This window comes from Nicotiana attenuata, unplaced genomic scaffold, assembly GCF_001879085.1.
Source record: "Nicotiana attenuata strain UT unplaced genomic scaffold, NIATTr2, whole genome shotgun sequence".
NCBI classification, from domain to species: Eukaryota; Viridiplantae; Streptophyta; class Magnoliopsida; order Solanales; family Solanaceae; genus Nicotiana; species Nicotiana attenuata.
Genome location: NW_017671427.1, coordinates 184551 through 203306, shown reverse-complemented (window position 1 = coordinate 203306; position 18756 = coordinate 184551). Strand labels below are relative to the sequence as shown.

The window sequence follows — 18756 nt, the reverse complement described above, 5'->3', positions numbered from 1 at the left end:
AGCTTATTTAAGCTCCTGAAGTAGCTTCTTCTTCTTCTTGTTACTTGCATGTAACATTTTTCTTTCTCTAAAATTTCCAATAGTTTTAAGTGAGATTTCTTTCATTTAAAGTTATCTCAATTGATGTCTCAAATTCTTTTATATTGCAAGACAAGATGAATATTAACAGAACTAAAAACCCTATGATCAAGTTTTCTGAGAAACAGAAATTTGAAAATCTCAATTAAATTCGAATGCATAAGAAATCAAGAAATACCAACTTCAGTAAGGTGCATATATAATCAAGAACCAACCCTTCTAATCATCCTAATATAAAACATATGGTAGTACAACTTCTGAACAGGCTTCTCATTCGTGCGTGTAATAAATTGTAAGACTAAAAACAGAAATCATGTACCAGGGGTTCAATCTAGAGATTCCCACATCAATCTACGCAAAAAAAAGTTACGAAAATTTCTTTGACAAAATCTTCCTCTCTCTTGAATTGCTTAGTGGCTGCACCCATCCTCTTCGTTAGAACTTAGAAGCCGCTGCCCAGTAAAAAGCACAAACTTATATCAGCTTTCAACTCATGACTTCAGTTACACCACCTTTGGCTTTAACCAGTTCCATCATAATCTCCTTCAAAAGGGGTACAAAATTCTAAGTGGCAACACTAGTGCTAGATTTTCTGCATATGCAAGACAATGAACAAGTCACAAATCAAGATTCAGGTTGTTGCGGAGGTTTTGGAAAGGGTGTGCATGTCCAGGTCTTTAACATGTAAATAGAATCACCAGTATTGAGTTTCTTGAAAATAGACTTCATCAAAAAAAAAAAAATCTAGAAAATACTAATTTCAAATCAAAGAGAAATGCGTACTGGGAGGTTCTGATTTTGGGAATGGCAGCAGTTGGGCAACCCTCTATCCGTTGGCCGCGAAGTTGAAATTTCTGTCTTCTTTTGATTGAGAGCTTAATTTTGCATTAATCTCTCTTAAAGATTTGAACCACGCCAATTTTAATAAAAAGGATAAAGAGCTTAGTTTTGCGTTGTCTTGAAAGAGATTGACGCCCTTATGTATACCACCAGAAATTCTGAGGGTTTACAATGCTAATGACTTAACCGATCTTCCCACTTAACAGATAGATGTTCTGCATCACGGGCCAAAAACAAAGAACGCACATACTTTACTGTTTCTAACAAGTGAAGTCCCAATTCAGATGAATTACAGCAGTAGAGATGCACTGAAATTCTTTACTTTACCATCCAAAAAATTAAGAAAGAAATAACAGGTGCAACGGGAATTCATAGAGAGCTCAATGACGGGGGAAAATGAATTGTTTGCACATAAATTGGTTACAATCTCAGAGGATAGACTGCTTTTTACGTTGCTTACAACCTACTCAACACTCCTATATTCAAGGTTTGCAATAGGCCATGTTATGTGAAACTCAAAAAGTGGAGTTGCATTGAAAATGAGCACATATGCTAAAATTGACAAGTTAGAGAGAATGTATCAATTAAAAAACAAAAATACTTACCCTACTTATGGTGTCTACTATGATTTGAAAGCTCCTTTCTTTTAGCTTCAAGTTCTTTAAGAATTCTACGAACAGCTTGAACTTTTGTACACATATGTTCACTATGGCTATCCACGTCTTTCATGAGACTAAGGAGCTGTTCTCGGTATGCTGCACTTAGTCGTTTCTTGATCCGAAGTTCTGCTGTTAATTCCTGAATTCTTTTATCTTTCTCATCCTACAAGAATTACACAGCCGGATCAATTTATGACGGTCACAAACAAACCTTAGTAATCATTAAATGATTGAATATTACTTCCAAGCACAAATGCCATCACCTGAAAATAACTAAAAATAATAAAAATACCACACAAAACGATGATAAGGCGCGTGTAATTTAGATTAGAAAATTGTAAAATGGGAAATCATCAGTGATTGGTTATTGCAGAAGTTGGCTCCAAGTTGCCTGACTGCTTAAAGGTGAAAACAATTCTTATATAAGTTCGTCAAATACCTATTAGTCAATTTGTGCATTGTACCTATCCAACTAATCTCTTGTCAAACCACATCAGTTTACTATGATACTTAGTCATGTATTATGCATAGAAATAACCACCAATTTCCTCTCTATAACTAAACCCTGCAAACTAGCAGAATTGATTCTATGAAGGCACTTTATAATCTCACAAGGTTAGAGCAACTTTCCTTTTTCCATATCTTTATCTTTTCTTTAACTATAATCATATTTTCTCATTCACTTTCACTTCTTTCGTCCCTACCAAGAAGCATGGGAAAGGTGAAAAGATTTTAAAAATGGAAAAATTGAAAAAAGGAAAAGTTTTCATATCGGTGATTAAAGATAAACAAAAAGTGACGGAAGCACCTACAAATAGATTTTACAGTCACAGACCGTCAATCTTATCCACTATCACCACTGACCAAGATGCACCACAATCTCATGTACTTATAAAAAATTTAAGAATCTTTCTCATGTTATACTGCTGAGAGTCTCGGTCTGAGACCATTTACCAATGCATTTAATATATATCTTTCTGCGTTAAACTGGATTCGAAGCAAAATAACCGTTGCTTAAGCAGATATGAGTAGTACCAGAGACGGCACATACTAAGTCCAATTTTGACAACCCAGACAAAATACTGGTGAAAAATGGAAAGTTCACGATTGTAATGCTACTGCGATAACCTTCGGCAGTCCTTTGAACATACCAAATCAAGCTTTCTTGAACAGTTGACTTTTACAGGGGCATCCTTATTTGAAAATTCAGAAAAAGAGCTGGGACCTCTAGGTTTTTTTTACTAAAAGGACTATTAAAGAGATTGGGCAGACAAATCAACAGATTCTTTAATGCCTCATGCATACAAACAAACACATCTAAAGTGGATATCTCATTGTGGAGGCTGAAGAAAATTAGCAGAAAAGGATCCCAAAGACGATAAAAGACAGACAACAACAACAACAACAACAACCCAGTAAAATCCCACAAGTGGGGTCTGGGGAGTGTGTACGCAGACCTTACCCCTACCTCGATGGGGCAGAGAGGTTGTTTTCGATAGACCCTCGGCTCAAGAAGACACGATAAAAGAGAGAGGTTAAGGTTATTGAAACAAAAACTAACATTACATGTTAATGCAAAGGTAAGACTACGAAGCTTACGAAAGTTGGACGTCTCTTGGAAGGTGAAATAACCAAGGGGTGATTGTGGTCCCTAACAAATTTTCTGACCACCCACATACCAGGCTTCTCTCTTTTGACTAGGATCATCGCCGTACAACCATCACGTCGTCTATCTCGCTTTTGATTTGTAAAACTTCCTGACCTTTGATTATCTGGTACCCCTCTACAACCAAGTCCACGTGATATAATTGAACCATCACGCTCTGACTTGCGAGATGACAGAACACGGGTTATAAATCCTGCACGTCCAGCATACTCATCGTAGTATGCTCTGACAGCTTCTTCAGAATCAAATGTCATACCGTCATATGGTTCTTGGGTTCTATCAGCTTCAGATGTACTAACTTGTCCTACTGCAGACGATTCTACTCTTCTAGCACCATTGTCCTCTGAAATTTGCACATCCACTGAGATAAACAAACAGATAAGTGAATTTTCAGTGTAGGCAGACTTGCAAAGAAGTCTAACAATCCTTGCAAGCTGCAAGGAATAAGATTGGTCGAAAAATAGCTTTCGCAGCTATTTTAGTAGAGCATCAATCAAACAGGACAATGTGTGACAGAATGATGCAAGTACTTGCTTCTTCACAGCCCATTTTCAAACTTATAAAATTGTAAAAGAAAAGGTGTCAACATGCAATATGGACACAAGAATGCAAATCCATTCAACTAGACTGGAAGCAAGAAAACATTTTTATATTTACAAACATTAGTAACCTCAAAACCTAGAAATTTAAGCCTGAAACCCCTTTGCTCCAATCCCTGAAGACAAATTAAGTTCTTCTTTTCATTTTCAATAAGTGGGCAACACAATAACTTTAACCCCAGAAATTCTTCATAACAAATTTTCAACACCAGAAATTCCAGAACCATCGAAGGTTAAAAATAAGAACCGAATTATATCTGAATTAAGCATCATACAGCTTCCTTTCCCCCATTATGAAAGCTCCTGAAGTTTAGCAGCAATTAAACAGAACACAAATTCCAGAAAAACTAAACATTTATCAAGGGGAAATATATAATCTTCAAGTACCCAACTAAAATTCTTAAATCAGGGGCGAAATAATTAAAAATAAATGGGAAACTGCAGGCTATTATGTAGACATAACAGAAAGTTTTGATCTTTCTGAAGAAATTGCAATTATTGCCAATAACATAGCAAATTGTATTCTGTTGAGCTAATTCTACACATGTTATCTCAATTACGTAGACAAAGAAGTATTGATCGAAATTGTAAGAGAGAAGAAAGACTTACTAGTTGAGTAAAAATGAGTTGTTTTTGGGGAAACATTTTACTTCTTTCTCATGTTTTACATATCTGAAGAAGAAATATTCTAATTCTTCCAACTCCTTTTTCTTTTTATTACCTATTGTATTATCTGGTATTGTCCCTTTAAATACAATGTTTGTTTTGATTATTACTTAAATTTTATTGTATCGAAGGACGAAAAATATTACTTTATGGTACGACTAATTTGGTGTGGTGGCATCGTTTTCTTATTTATTTCTCTCATTTTTCCCCTTTTTATTATTAAAATCCTACTCTTATCTTTTACCAGACCTTTTTATATAATAATATTACCTCTTACCTTACTTTTTCTTTATAATATTGCAAGTTTATTCTTAATATTGTTGGTGCATAACATCATGAAATGACGGAAAATAATACGATTTATCCAAACATTGCATACATTAAGACGATAGAATACAATATAATATAATACAATACTATACGATACATTATGAAACGATACATAACAACCATCCTGTTAGTTTCTTTTTTTTTCTTTGCGAAATAGAAATCAAGTAAAACTTTGTCTCCAATATAAAAGGGTAAAATCGAAAGGAGTAGATTATTTTTTCTGGAAAAAAAGAAGAAGTTGCATTCCATATTACTATAGAGTAAAGTTCTTGTTTTTCCACAAAAGAAAATGTAATGAAGGTTTGACGGATCAATCATGAAATTCTGAAATTGGGTAGTGCGGTTTCAGTTTTTTGGTTTTTTCACCAAAACATTTGAACATTCTAATATTCTATACAAACTTTGAACATTTGAGTTGGTCCCTCATTTTACTCCGATTATATAAAAAAAATTCGTCCCTCATTTCAAAACACAACAATTACATTGTTAAACCAATTATTGTTTTTTACAAATATAGAAGTAGTGTTGGATTTCATCTCTAATATGACAAAATGTACTTTTGTAGCTAAGTATGAAAAGTCTTATTTGCATCCAATATTTATACAAATATAATGAATGAGTAACAAATTACTAAATCAATCGGAAAAGGGTCAAAAATGACCTTCAATTATTTGAAATAGCTCAAAAATACCCTCCGTTTGTTTTTGGTACGAAAAATATCCGCGCCGTCTATATTTTGGACCACATGTAGCCTTATTAACTAACAGAATTCCACATTAGATGCCACCTCAGAAAAAAAATCGTACTTTCTTTTTACCCTACCCAACCACCCTTTCACCTGCTTCTTTCTAAACTCTGCAGAGAAAAGAAAAGGTTGTCACGACCCCAATCCCGGTCGTGATGGCGCCCAACACTGATGCTAGGCAAGCCCGGCCAATTAAATACTCTCAACCCAAATACGTAATCCGTTAACAAATAATACGATTAAAATAGCAAATGCCAAGGTTCCAATCCGAATCAAAATAAAATAGTACGAAAAATAATAACGAATATTCCAAACATTCCCCAATAGATCTGGAGTCACGAGTCTAGAGCCTCTAGATGTAATAGAGTAATATATATCCATAGTGATAAAGAAGTCTAGAATATGAAAAAAATAAATGAAACAAAGGGGAGGAGTCGGGTCCTGCGGACGTCAGGCAGCTACCTCGACAACTCCTGAAGATAAAATCCAAGAAGACAGCAAACAGTTCCACTAAGTCTCCGGAGCACCTGAATCTGCACACACAGTGCAGGGAGTAAAGTGAGTACTTCCAACTCAGTGAGTAATAAACATATATAATGGCTGAAAGTAAGAAATTCCGAAATATTACAATATAAAGCTATAATCAGCGATTCAGCACATAAAACGGTGGAACAACAACAATACCAGGACAAGTAAGACAAATAGGTATAAATGCATGAATGCAATGCAATGCACATGACCGCTGTGGCGCGCAGCCCGATCCATTTGGGTACCCGGGCTCACTGTGGGGGTTCAGACTCCGGAGGGGCTCCTACATCCCAAGCGCAATATTATTGTAACATTCGCTGCGGCGTGCAGCCCGATCCACACTCAGTCCAGATATATATATGCATGCAAGCCACTCAGGCACAGTCAAATTGTCCATTTTTTTAGTTTCAATTATTAGGAATTATAGAGCTAAGTGTGTAACCTTTATTCATTTACAAACATTTCAAGGCGGTGTCTAACTCAGGACTAATATCATGAAATATGCTAAGTATCATGGAAGCAGTGATAAGGATCCCTAAAGGATACAAATGATAGGCACAAAGCCCAAAACATATTCATAAAAATCCAAGTAGGATGATTACCAAACAATTTCTAGTCAAGAACACAGTACGAACATCAATCGGAACGGACTAGGTCAAAATCCCAGTCACAATCGACCCCGCACTCGTCATAGAGTACGTGTCTCGCCTCAATATAGCGTCACAATGTGATATACCGGGATTTCAAACCCTCAGGTCATCATCTACATCTATTACTCACCTCAAGCCGGCCACAAGTCTAGCTCGCTATGCCTTTGCCTTTCGAATCAACCTCTTAGCATGCCGAATCTGATTAAAACCACAACGAATACATTACAATAGGCTAAAGAAACATAACCCAATCGAAAAACAACAAAATTCACTAAGTTGGCAAAACCCGAGCCCCGGACCCACTTCTTGAAAAATTACGAAATTTACATCACTGGATTCCTCGTCTCGCCACGAGTCTACACATACCAATTTTACCAAAATCGGAGTTCAAATGCCCTTTCAAAATCCGTTTTTACATCACAACTTTTCAAGCCCTAGCTTGACCCGTTTTTTGATGAATTTTCCACAATTTACATGTAATTTCTACCATAAACTCGAATATTTAGACCAAGGAACTTACCTCCAATTGATTCTCAGTCAAAGCCCTCGAAAATTCTCGCTCAAAGCTCTCAAAACCGCTTTAAAATGGTGGAAACCAACTCTTGTTCGCGGATGAAAACAATATAAAAAAAAACCCTTCTGTAACAGTTGTTTTCGCTTCTGCGACAATTTCACCGCTTCTGCAGTTTCCGCTTCTGCGGCCTAATCACCGCATCTGCGGTTTTCCTTCAAGTCGCCCAGGACCGCTTCTGCGGTCCCAAAACCGCTTCTGGCGGTGACCGCTTTTGCGGAACTTCGTCCGCTTCTGCGGAAAGCCCTGGTCCCTCAAGGATCGCTTCTGCGACCAATACGCCGCATCTGCGGAACCGCTTATGCGGTCCCTTTTCCGCAGATGCGGAAATGACAGAACCAGCAACTTCAAACCTGCAACAAACTCCGAATTCTCCGTTTAACCACCCGAATTCACTCCGAGGCCCCCGGGACCTCAACCAAAAACACCAATACATCCTAAAACCTCATTCAAACTTGTTCCCATCATCAAACCACATCAAACAACGCTAAAGCCATCAAATCACATCGAATTCAAGCCTAAGTTTCTTAAAAACTTCCGAATTACGCATTCGATCAAAAACCCGACCAAAACACCTCTGAATGACCTGAAATTTTGCACACATATCCAAAATCACCTAACGGAGCTACTGCAACTCTCGGAATTCCATTCCGAGCCTCGGATCAAAATCTCACCTATCCACCGGAATTCGCCAAAATGCCAACTTTGCCAATTCAAGCCTAATTCTACTCCAGACCTCCAAAATCACTTCCGATCGCACTCCTAAGTCACAAATCACCTCTCGAAGCTAACCGAATCACCGGAATTCACATCCGAGCCTTCTAACTAATAAGTCAACGTTCGGTTGACTTTTCCAAACCAAACCTTCCTTAAAGAGACTAAGTGTCTCATTTCCTATCCAAACCAATTCAATTCAACTCTAACTCACCCGTTGCTGATAATAAAACATGAAAAGAGCAATAAATGGGGGAAACGGGGCTGTAATACATGAGACGACGGGTTGGGTCGTCACAAAGGTCCGAGAAAATGAACAAAGCATGGTTCTTCAATGATTATTAGGGATCTGTTTGATTCGGGTCAGGCTAAAGGGTGGTTGGGTAGGGTAAAAAGAAAGTGGGGCCTTTTTTCTGAGGCGGCGCCTGATGTGGAATTCTGTTAGTTAATAAGGGTATATATGGTCCAAAACATAGACAGTAGGGATATTTTTAAGCTATTTCGAATAAATTAAGGATATTTTGACCCTTTTCCGCTAAATTAATACGTATTCTCATGTAAACACCAACGCGGGTGAGTTCTTGCCTACACTAACCTGCCAGAATAAGATAAAAGCCTTTACTAACCGACCTTTTCTCCTTCACAAAGAAGATTTATTTGACAAGCAAACAAGTTTTAACCACCTAGTAAGCTCTCATACGGACCAACTTGAATGATTAATAATATTCCTTAAAGGGCACCCAGATAATAGGAAAAATCATTTATTTTGTAATTCTGCAGGCAAAATGAGCTGTAATACTAACACCAAATATAATCTGATAAACAAGACTACTCAAGTTGCTTTCCTTCATATGCTTGGTATTGTTACTACTAATATTCACAATTTATTTTGAAATTTGAACTAGGTAATTGATCAATGATTCATTTTGTAAATTTAACATAAAATATTTATAGCTCAAAATATTTTAAAAAAAGGTTTAATCTTAGACAAACATGCGAATAAAATAAACAAAACAGATGTATAAGGAAAATTACATATGAAAAAGATGAATTAGAAAAATAAATTCAAATAAGTAAAATGGCATATTGGAAGCTCTGTTTTAAAAGGCAGAATTGAGACTCGCCCGGGGCTCGCCCCGGGGTGGAGCACTCGTAAAACGCCCCTGGGCTTATGTGTGGGGCTTAGTTCCGTGAGACTTACGCCTTGGCCATCGGGGCTTACGCTCCGAACACGCCCAACGCCCAGCGTACTGGGCTCGCCTAATAGAACTTTATGCAATTTTATGTAATTAACCTTGTAAATTCTCAAATTTGCTTAATAAATCGTTGACTATTCAAAATTACTTTTTTCTTAATCATAAATCATTAAGTTGAGAGTATTTTATGTCACAATTAAAATAAAAATTATTGCACGTTATCCACTAAGACTACTATGATAGTTAATTTTAAATAAATCTTTCATTTAAAAGGTATTTATTTATTAAGTTTTGTTATGTCTTTAATATATAATAGTCCATAATTTTTTATAACTATTTTTTAACATTTTTTTTCACGTTTACGAGATACAATACTTATTAATTTAATAGTCAGTATTAGCTAGTAACTATTTACAAATAATTAGTTATCATGGTATTGTATGGTAAATTAGGTGTCACTTTATTAACTTGTTGAAACTTAAAAATAAATGATGCTAGAGAATCATATTTAAATTATGAATTATATTTTTATATAAATTCTCTTTCAAATAGAAAGCATATTAAATAAAAGGAGTATTTTAAGAAAAATATCAAATTATAATATTCGAAATTCTTTCAAGATTCATTACTCCTTAACAGATACATATAAGATTTCGTATCGAATACATTACTTTTGATGTTTGAGTTGTAACGACGTTGCTGCTAATTTGAATATTATGATATATGTCATACTTTTCGTATTATTCATAGTTGAATTATAATTTATAAATATTGTAAATAGATTATTTGTTATAATTTTGTGATTTTAATGTAATTTTATAATTATTTTTTATTTTATACTATCTTAAAATTCTTGAAAATCTGTAAAATTTAAAGATCCGTGGGACTTACGCCCCATGTCTCAGGGCTTACTCCTCGCCTCGTCAGAGGTAAAACGCCTCGCCTCACGCCCCGCATTTTAAAACATTGATTGGAAGGTAGAGAACAAATATGTAATGTATTATGTATGTCTTCTCCCCCTTCGTTCCTAATTAAATGTTATTCATAAATGTTTTTAAGAATCTCATCTTTAGAAAATAGCAATTTTATTAATGCATGTTAGTAATTAAATAAATACATTAAATTTGATTCTTACATGAACATAATATGATCAAGATTTTAATTAAATGGCCTAAGCAATTGAGAGTCGGAGATTTTATAATCAATTGTGCGGTCAAATCAGCACGAAATATTCCTCTAAATTAATCATGTAAAAGGCACATCTCTTAAATGTTGGTTATAAAAAGTAATTACCAAATAAATAAATAGAATATAACACAAATGTATCATAGCATTTCCTCGACCATCTAGAAAAATCACAAGTTAGAAAACAACACAAAGAATATTGAAAATCGTACAAAAGATGGCATATACAGTTGGTCGAATTTGAGAGAATAATATAGCAAGCAGGTATTACAACATTTCCTCAAAATTGTAGAAAAATGGGAAGAAAAAAAAAAAAGATGCTCTATTTCCCTATTGCAATAGAGATAATTACCTTATTGACAAAAACTATGAAAAATAGTACTTAGTTCACAGTAAGTCATCCGGAAAACATCAGCTTTGTCAATTAGTTTTTGCACAAGTGACAATGGGACCAAGCAAAATACTTTGGCATTTTGTACATCAATCTTTCCTACTATTTTCTGAGCGAAAAGAATTATTACTATGAGAAATGGATGACTGGAGCTGAAACCCTCGTGGAGGACTAAGTTCTAAATCTAGTCTTGATAGAGTTGAAAGCCTCGAGGAGGACTGAGGCTATCATATTAGAAAATAAAAAGGCGTCAGAAATAAAACATAATGATACTAATTTAAGCATTTCAAAAATTGAATTTATAAAATAATATATTTCTAATACTTTAATCTTATAATAAATAAATTAGACGTTTTCAATTAGGATATATTAAGCTTTTTTTTTCATAGTATAACATCAAGGTACTTTAGTAAACTAAAAATTTCACTAACTAAGCGAAAAAGTCTAACCAAAATATAACTAAGTGAAATAAAAAGAAGTTGATGCGATGACACAACACAAAAATGGGCGAAATTCAAAAATAGCCAGATTTACCACTGGTCGTTGAAAAATAACCAAGTTTCAAAAGTCATCGAAATTTAGCCACTTTAAATTTGAGCGAAAACACTGTTCAAAATCCGGAAAAATACGCCCGCAAATTTTACGGGAGTTCCAGCATAAGTATGCTTGAACTCCCGTAAACTTTACGGGAGTTCCAAGATAACTATGCTGGAACTCCCGCAAATTTTACGGGAGTTCCAGCAAGTATAATTGTCCAGTATAATATACTGGAGTTTGGAGCACTGTGCTCCAGTCTCCCGCAAATTTTACAGGAGTTAGCAAAGTATACCGGTCCAGCATAATATGCTGGAGTTCGTACACAAATGCACCAGAACTCCCGTATATTATACTGGACCGGTCCCTGTTGCAGCAAAATAGTGGCTATTTTTCATTGACTTGATAAACGCTAGCTATTTTTCATTAACCAGTGTGAAAACTGGCTATACCATGATTTTAACCACAAAAATGTCAAACCAAAAGTTTGTGTTTTCCGCATTAATCAATTTGCAAACAAAAATTTATTTATTCGGAACACCCCAAAGATAATAGAGCAGGAAAAATGCACAATCTTCATACCTTATCTATGAAGGGTTTTCAAGAAAATTACTTGGCCTTCTGGTAAAAGATATATCAGAACGTAAAATTAAAAGATGAATATGAATAACCTCAATAATAATTGGCCAAAACATCATGAAAAAACTACAATACTGACAAAATATTAATAGAGACAGACAGAATTACCGTAAATAAACTAAAATACCAATGAAATATCATGTATTCTTGCTCCAAAGTCAAAAGCAAACTTTAATAAAACTACTAACAAACAATCATATTATTTCTCTATAATAATACATTATATTTTCCAAAACCAAAAGTAATTAAGCCAACTACCAAAGCTAATGAAATCTTCAAAATTAGTAAGTTAAAGCATTAATATCAGTAATATAAATTTCAACTTCATAAAGAAAATTATTAACCTCAAAGGAAAAATGGATTGTTGAATAACTTTCGTAAACATTTTCCTTTTTAGTGATCCGGGTAATTATTCACACCAAGAAAGCAGACTAATATGGATAACACAAAGAGAGATGAAAATGGCATGCAACTTAATAACATAAGGCTGCTCACCATGGCCAATGAAGAAATTTTGGAAGAAAGAATTGGTCAGTAAAGGATTTGAGATGAGATAAGCAAAAAGGGAAGATGGGTCAGGGATAAAAGAAGGTTGGTTTGTACTTTGTAACTTGAAAACTTATGTAAGGAATTTGAATAGGAAATGGGAATTAAAGGGAGTATGGAACTGTAACTGGAATACCGTGCTAAAATTGAAAGAAAATTCAAGGTTAACGATAACCTATTCTAATTTTAATCCTATCGTTGTAACTGAACTCTGTATATTTTCATTAGCTGAATTGTTGGAAATTGGAACGGTTACAATAAAATAGATATTTAAAGTAGATAACCCAGAGAAAAGAGCAAAAAAATGACAAAAAAGATAAATACCTTTCCAAACCTAAGAGAGGTGCCACATAGGCATTCATATTCCGTCCTTTATATTAACATATAGATAGATAGATGTCAATTCCTCACACAACTCAAAGAAACAACTCCACTTGAATACCATTCTCTTTCTCTTTTTGTTTCCAGTATTTCCAACTCCAGAGTATGTCTCAAAGTAATCATTGAATCTTGAAAGAATTACAGAAATGAAAGCTGAAATACAGTTCACTGAATCTACATGAACTGGAAAGACCTAATGAAATGGACTTGAAAATTTTACAAAATGGAAAAAAGTTCGTTCGCAGAGACATCCAACCTCCCAAAAGAATGTTACAATGGCTGCACCAGAAAGAGACATTCTGTACCTGTTGCTCCTACAATTCCACAATTCTACCCAAAAAGGAAAATGGGAAAAAAAAAAAAATCGAAAACGAGATATGAACTGGTTCCATAATTTCATGATCTTCTCGAAGAATAAGAGGGGGAAAAAAGGTAAGCCAAGATAGAAGTCATTATGATCTTTACTTAACTTAGGTTCTACACTCTGCTATTCTCTACTCTAATATCAACAAAGGCAAATCATGCTAAAACTATCTATGATGGTGTTGATCTCTAGACTCCATCTCCCTTACATTGTGTACAATATCTTGGATCTTCTTGGACAGAGATTGGTTGTGCTCCTCGATGTGCTCGAAAATCATTTCCAAATGCCTCTTATATGTTGCAGATCTCTTTTTCTCAGCTGCCAGTTGTTGAGATAGCTCCCGGATTTTGTCATGCTCATTCTACAGGAAGAAGTTGAGAAACCAAAACAAGAGTTAACTGAAGTCATATAAAGGTAGTTCCTTGAAGATGAACATGAAGCATAAAATCTAAGTTTTACATGCATCAACAGACAAAGACAATAATTTTAAAGTATTGCTATAAGCGGCAATCGATAAGTCGATTATAGAACGTTGGTTAATTCAGCAATTAATCCCAATATTAACCAACATATTTTGCCAGCTCTACTGTTATTTAAGAATACCCACCCAAACCCACCCCCACTCCAATTTGAATGATCTAGTGATCTAGTGTAAGTGCGCTCGCAATGACAATAATTTGTATTTAATGACAGATTTACCATCACTAAGTATTTTTAGTATTTGAGATAACGTTTCTGAATTTGAATCTGATCTTTTTGCTTAATCTGTACTTTAAGGGGTCGTTTGGTAGGGTGCATAAGAAAGGTGTATTAGCCATGCATGGGTTAGTAGTGCAAGCATTAGTTATGCAGATATTATTTCTTATCTACTGTCTGGTGTGTTGTATTAAAAATTATAATGCATTCATAATTTTTAAGAAAAATAGTTGTTTACAAAAATGCCCTCTATATTCTCTAGCTTTAAGGGACTTAAGGATACTTTTGTCTTTAACCATACTAATGCATGCATTAATAGCCTTGGTGTTACTAGTGGTTTTCTATGCATTACTTATACATAGGATAATACCAAGTATGATGTATAACTAATACAAGTACTAGTTATACACATGTTGAAAAAATATACCAAACAAGGTATTAGTAATGCACAGAGCTAATGCTTGCATTATTTTTTCTAAGACCTCCTACCAAACGACCCCCAAGTTCCAGCCAAAAATACAAACCTCATGACGTCTATAAACATTGTTTCTCAACATATCAAAAAGAGCCAAAAAGGATTATGTTTCAAGGTCATCTAACATCAACGTAAATGATGTGGAAATCCAAGGATAAAGTGACTTATCAATATATACCCTGTTCACAAAGACACCGGCGAAAACAGTTTATGGATTCTCAAAAAAACTTAACTGAATAACCATTGGCACAATTAACAAAGCATCATTTTTTACAACACAATTCCCAAAATGGAAAGATGGAATCACATATATAGAATAATCAATAGTCAAAACGACAGAGAAGGATACCTCTTACCAAATTTCTCCATTTTTTATAGTAATGATTTTTTCTTACTGAATGTCTCATAAACTAAATAGTGATCCCTGTTTAAACTTTAGCTCACTGTGAGCAGGATAGTGAATGGGGCCATAACCAAAGCAAACTGGGCAACTATTTACGACATGGCATCGCTCGATGTGATCAAAAAGCTACGATACCCCTTCCTCACCAAGAAAGAAGTTGATGTAAGGTACGAATTCCATTGTTCCTTTTTTGATCTCTTCAAAATTTTCTTCTCGTGTATGTTGCCTTCAAATCCCTTACTGCAGCTGTGTCAATCCGACATGATATGGGTGTGGGATCCGCACTGGATCTGGTCAGCCTAACTTGGGTGCTTTGACAACACCCATGGCCAAGAAACATCTATAGAGTGTAGCAAGGAACCTTGGGTTAATTGGGTGTTGGGTTTGATTTTGAGTTTATGTCACAAAGATTATAGTTCACATAAAGTGGTAAAACACTCTGCTACTATAATTAAGTATTTAAAAAGAATTTTAATTATAGTAACTTTTATTTAATAACTTCTGTTAATTGTTTGCAATGTATACATATATAGTAATATACAAATATTGGTTTTATCTTAACATCCGTACCTATACTCCTACTCGTATCCTGAATCCTAAGGTTTAGGTGATGATGAATCCAAGATCCGCACCCGTATCGGGTGCCCATACCCATATCCGAGTATCATAGGTTCTCGTAACCATAAGTTTTGAACCGAAATGGAGCTATCGTTTATATCTTTGTCCAAAAGTATAGATTGATTAACTCATTTAATATAAAGGCACCTAAGAAAGTAGCATTTCATGCTAACAGTAAAAAATTTGAGAAGGGGAAGGATAATGTTTGGCTGGTGTTTCCTTTGCGAGGAAAATGGTGAGGAAGTGGAATGTAAACACACATTGTATATTGACACCAACTTAGTGTATATTGATGAAATCATTGACTTATATAACAAAGTAGCGTTAGAAATATGCAAATAAGACCAAAGCAGCTTATAAGATCACAGTTACAAGTTTTTCCCTTTTTTTTTTTTTTTTGGGGGAAAGGTAACCTACAAATCTTCAGCACGAAGGTTGTGCTGGTAGCCATATTTACAGTTCAAAAAAAAATGTCATTGTTCATCTTATATGGATTCCAATGATATCTAGTATGGATTCTAGATGTTGGATTTGTCATCGTCTAAATCTTATAATTCATGGGTACAGAAAGAGTACAGATGCAGGTCTTGAGATATGTGTAACAAATATACATATACAAATGTTACTATCCATTGAAGTCATTGAACTAAAACAACTATATATAAATTCACCTTAAATATCTCTTTTACCCAGTCTATATCATACAATATCATAGTTTTCCAATACTTTAAATGAATATTATATACATAGATACATATAAATATAGACCATTGCCTCATTAAAATTTCAAGTTCCATCAAAAGGGTAGAAACAGAAGATGTATAATCAAAGGTAATAATATGATGATACGGTCAAGAAGTTGAATAGCAGCAATGAAGAAAGAAACAAATACAGAAAGAAAGTAGGACAGCTTATGTTAGAAATCCTTAGTAACTATAAGGCAGGAAACTAACCGGATATTGATCATAGATCAAGTCCCTACGACCTTTGCCTGGGCTTAATGGATGAGTGTGCTCCTTGACAAATTTTGTGACAACCCACTTCCCGGAGCTAACTTTTCTAACTAATATCATTGCTCTGCAACCAACCCTAGTCTCTGCTCTTTGTCGCACTATCTTTTCCCGCTTATCAGGCATTCTAAAGCCCTCCTTGTTGCAAACTAGTGCTCGACCAATAGCAGAGCCATCACGCCTAGATCGCGAAAGCTTGCTAACCCGGATGATGAAACCCACTCTTGTTGCATATGCATTATAAAATGCATGTGCTGCTGCTTCAGATTCAAACTCCTGGCCAACATAGGGTTCATCTGAAATTGAATTACCTAGTGATTGTGATTCTTCTAATGGAACGACCTCCCTATCAGAAAGGTCTTCATCTACCTTGACATCATGCACGTCGTGAAGTGCCTCCTCACTGGAACTTCCTCTAACTGCATTTTCATCTACTGCCCTGACTTCTACCACCGTGCCCTCTTCCTCCTCACCTATGATGTGATCATCAACCACAAAGTCCACTGTTGCATCAATTGCGTCAGTAATTTGTTTATAGACATAGAAAAACTTAAAACAGAGAGTAAATACTCCACACTGAAGGATGTCCACATTAGAGTAAAGATTATGATTTGCAGTTTGAACAATAGATACAACTCTATGTATTAGATCCTGAAAAGGGCCTAAACTTAGCACAAATATTTCAGTTTTGATGTTCTTAAGCGTGCTACCTATGGAAGTGTTTTTAGACAAGTAAGAACGAGTATTGAGTATTGCAATTTTTTTTCTTTTGGAGTTTGGACAAGGTAAAGTTTGTTTTCGAGACTGGTTTTAGTTCTTTTAGTTATGTAAATGTGGTTACTGATGCGTGAATGAATTGTTTGGATGGAGTATGGGAGGTTGGAACAGGTTTGGAGGTGGTGTTAGCCCAATTTTAGGGAAGATTCTACCGAAATTCTGCAGCTTGAATGGTTCACTAGTTGAATCTAAATCACCTAATGTTGGTCACAGCCCCAGTTTGTCTCATGACATACCGTCAATATGAATGCAATAAGAAGCAGGTCAAAAATCGTGCTTTTGCAGCAACAAAATCCTTGTCAAAATGATATAGATTGAAGGATGAACCGCAACTAAACACTCACTACTGCTTATACATAACAAAAACAACAACTACGCCTCAATCTCAAACTAATTGGTCTTGGCATATAGATCCTTAATATCCATTCCACTCTATTAGGGGTTCTTAAAACTAGGAATCCTCTAACACACTTATTCAACAGTTAAAAGAGCTACTCGTGCAAAAAATTCAATCTTTTTGATGATATAATAATTCAAGCTTAGCATATAAAATCTGTTTAACCCATTACATAACTAATTCAAAAGCCAATTCATAATTAACGCTGTCCCAAGTAAAAATGTTATGGTACACATGAAAGTTAGATATTTCAGCCTGAACATCAACCCCCAACTCAAAACTGAAAAAGAAAAACACCCAAATACAAGGGAAGTTCACATAACATAAAATCCATGTTCATCCAATACCCACCACCAAAATTCTGAAATTATTCTCTGGGACTCAATACCCAGGGGGCAAAAAAAGCAAAATTTTCGGTAAAATTCAAACTTTGTGCGCTTTTCTCCTAAATAAAAGGAATAAAAAGTAAAGAATCGGAAACAAGGAAACTTACTCAAAATTTAATTTATAAGGAAATGAATCCACGTTGTGAAGATTCGCAGGAACAAACAGACACGGGTGGGGGGGTGGGGGGGAAACGGAAAGAAGAGAAAGAGGGCTTGAGGGTTCAGGGTGGTGGCTATATGTGGCCCTTGTGAATGTGAGGTGTTAAGTTGTGATTGGGTTCGACGAGCATACGAAGTCAGCAATTTTGGGAGCTTCCAATCAAACAGTAACACGTGTTATCGTCCATGGAGCGGACTGTGCCCTATTATTTCTTCTGGACCCGCGAATGATCCGGGCCTAAAGTCTGGACCCGGTCTAGCTTCAAGCTATTGCTTAAGTAGCTGCTTCGACAATATTGGGGTTAACAGTTAACTTAATTTTTTTTTTTTTGAGATGTTGAAAAGAGTATTTGGAGGTCAAAATTTGTGCTTCTACATGAATTTTACTTCAAGCTATTGCATAAGGATCGAGGCTCAGCTCTAGATTCGACTCCAAGGGTTCTCAGTGCATGATCTCGGGGCAGTACAAATCGGTGGTTATGATGACAAAACGGGAAATTCCCAAGGCACGTGATTAAAGCTGACCAAGTCTATTAGGCTAGTACAAGCCCGT

General features: G+C 35.3%; 2 protein-coding genes across 5 annotated transcripts; both read right to left on the bottom strand.

Annotated features, from left to right (window-relative positions):
- Window positions 1-240: 240 nt before the first annotated feature.
- LOC109208234 (protein FAR1-RELATED SEQUENCE 2-like) lies at window positions 241-4532 on the bottom strand. Of its 4 annotated transcripts, XR_002065118.1 has the most exons (5): window positions 4452-4532; window positions 3177-3604; window positions 1524-1740; window positions 862-1133; window positions 241-670 (listed from the first exon to the last, which is right to left on the bottom strand). XR_002065118.1 is itself a non-coding variant. In XM_019371302.1 (4 exons), coding segments are annotated over exons 1-3 (645 nt in total). In that variant the 5' UTR covers window positions 4453-4532; the 3' UTR covers window positions 241-670; window position 1524. The 4 variants fall into 4 exon arrangements, 3 of the variants coding, with proteins under 3 accessions (XP_019226847.1, XP_019226848.1, XP_019226849.1); XM_019371302.1 differs by lacking the exon at window positions 862-1133; XM_019371303.1 differs by lacking the exon at window positions 862-1133 and having other exon boundaries at window positions 241-621.
- An 8434-nt stretch (window positions 4533-12966) lies between these two features.
- Window positions 12967-18237, bottom strand: LOC109208233 (protein FAR1-RELATED SEQUENCE 5). The gene is made up of 3 exons (XM_019371301.1): window positions 18152-18237; window positions 16428-16987; window positions 12967-13643 (listed from the first exon to the last, which is right to left on the bottom strand). Coding segments are annotated over exons 1-3 (756 nt in total). The 5' UTR covers window positions 18153-18237; the 3' UTR covers window positions 12967-13448.
- Window positions 18238-18756: the final 519 nt, after the last annotated feature.

What these genes read in the sequence shown, in the direction of transcription:
- LOC109208234 (XM_019371302.1), bottom strand. An exon ending in CCAAGAGACGTCCAACTTTC is followed by an intron (nt 1,741 to 3,176) that starts GTAAGCTTCGTA and finishes TAATTCTTGTAG; the next exon opens with GATGAGAAAGATAAAAGAAT.
- LOC109208233 (XM_019371301.1), bottom strand. An exon ending in TGATCTATGATCAATATCCG is followed by an intron (nt 13,644 to 16,427) that starts GTTAGTTTCCTG and finishes TTCTTCCTGTAG; the next exon opens with AATGAGCATGACAAAATCCG.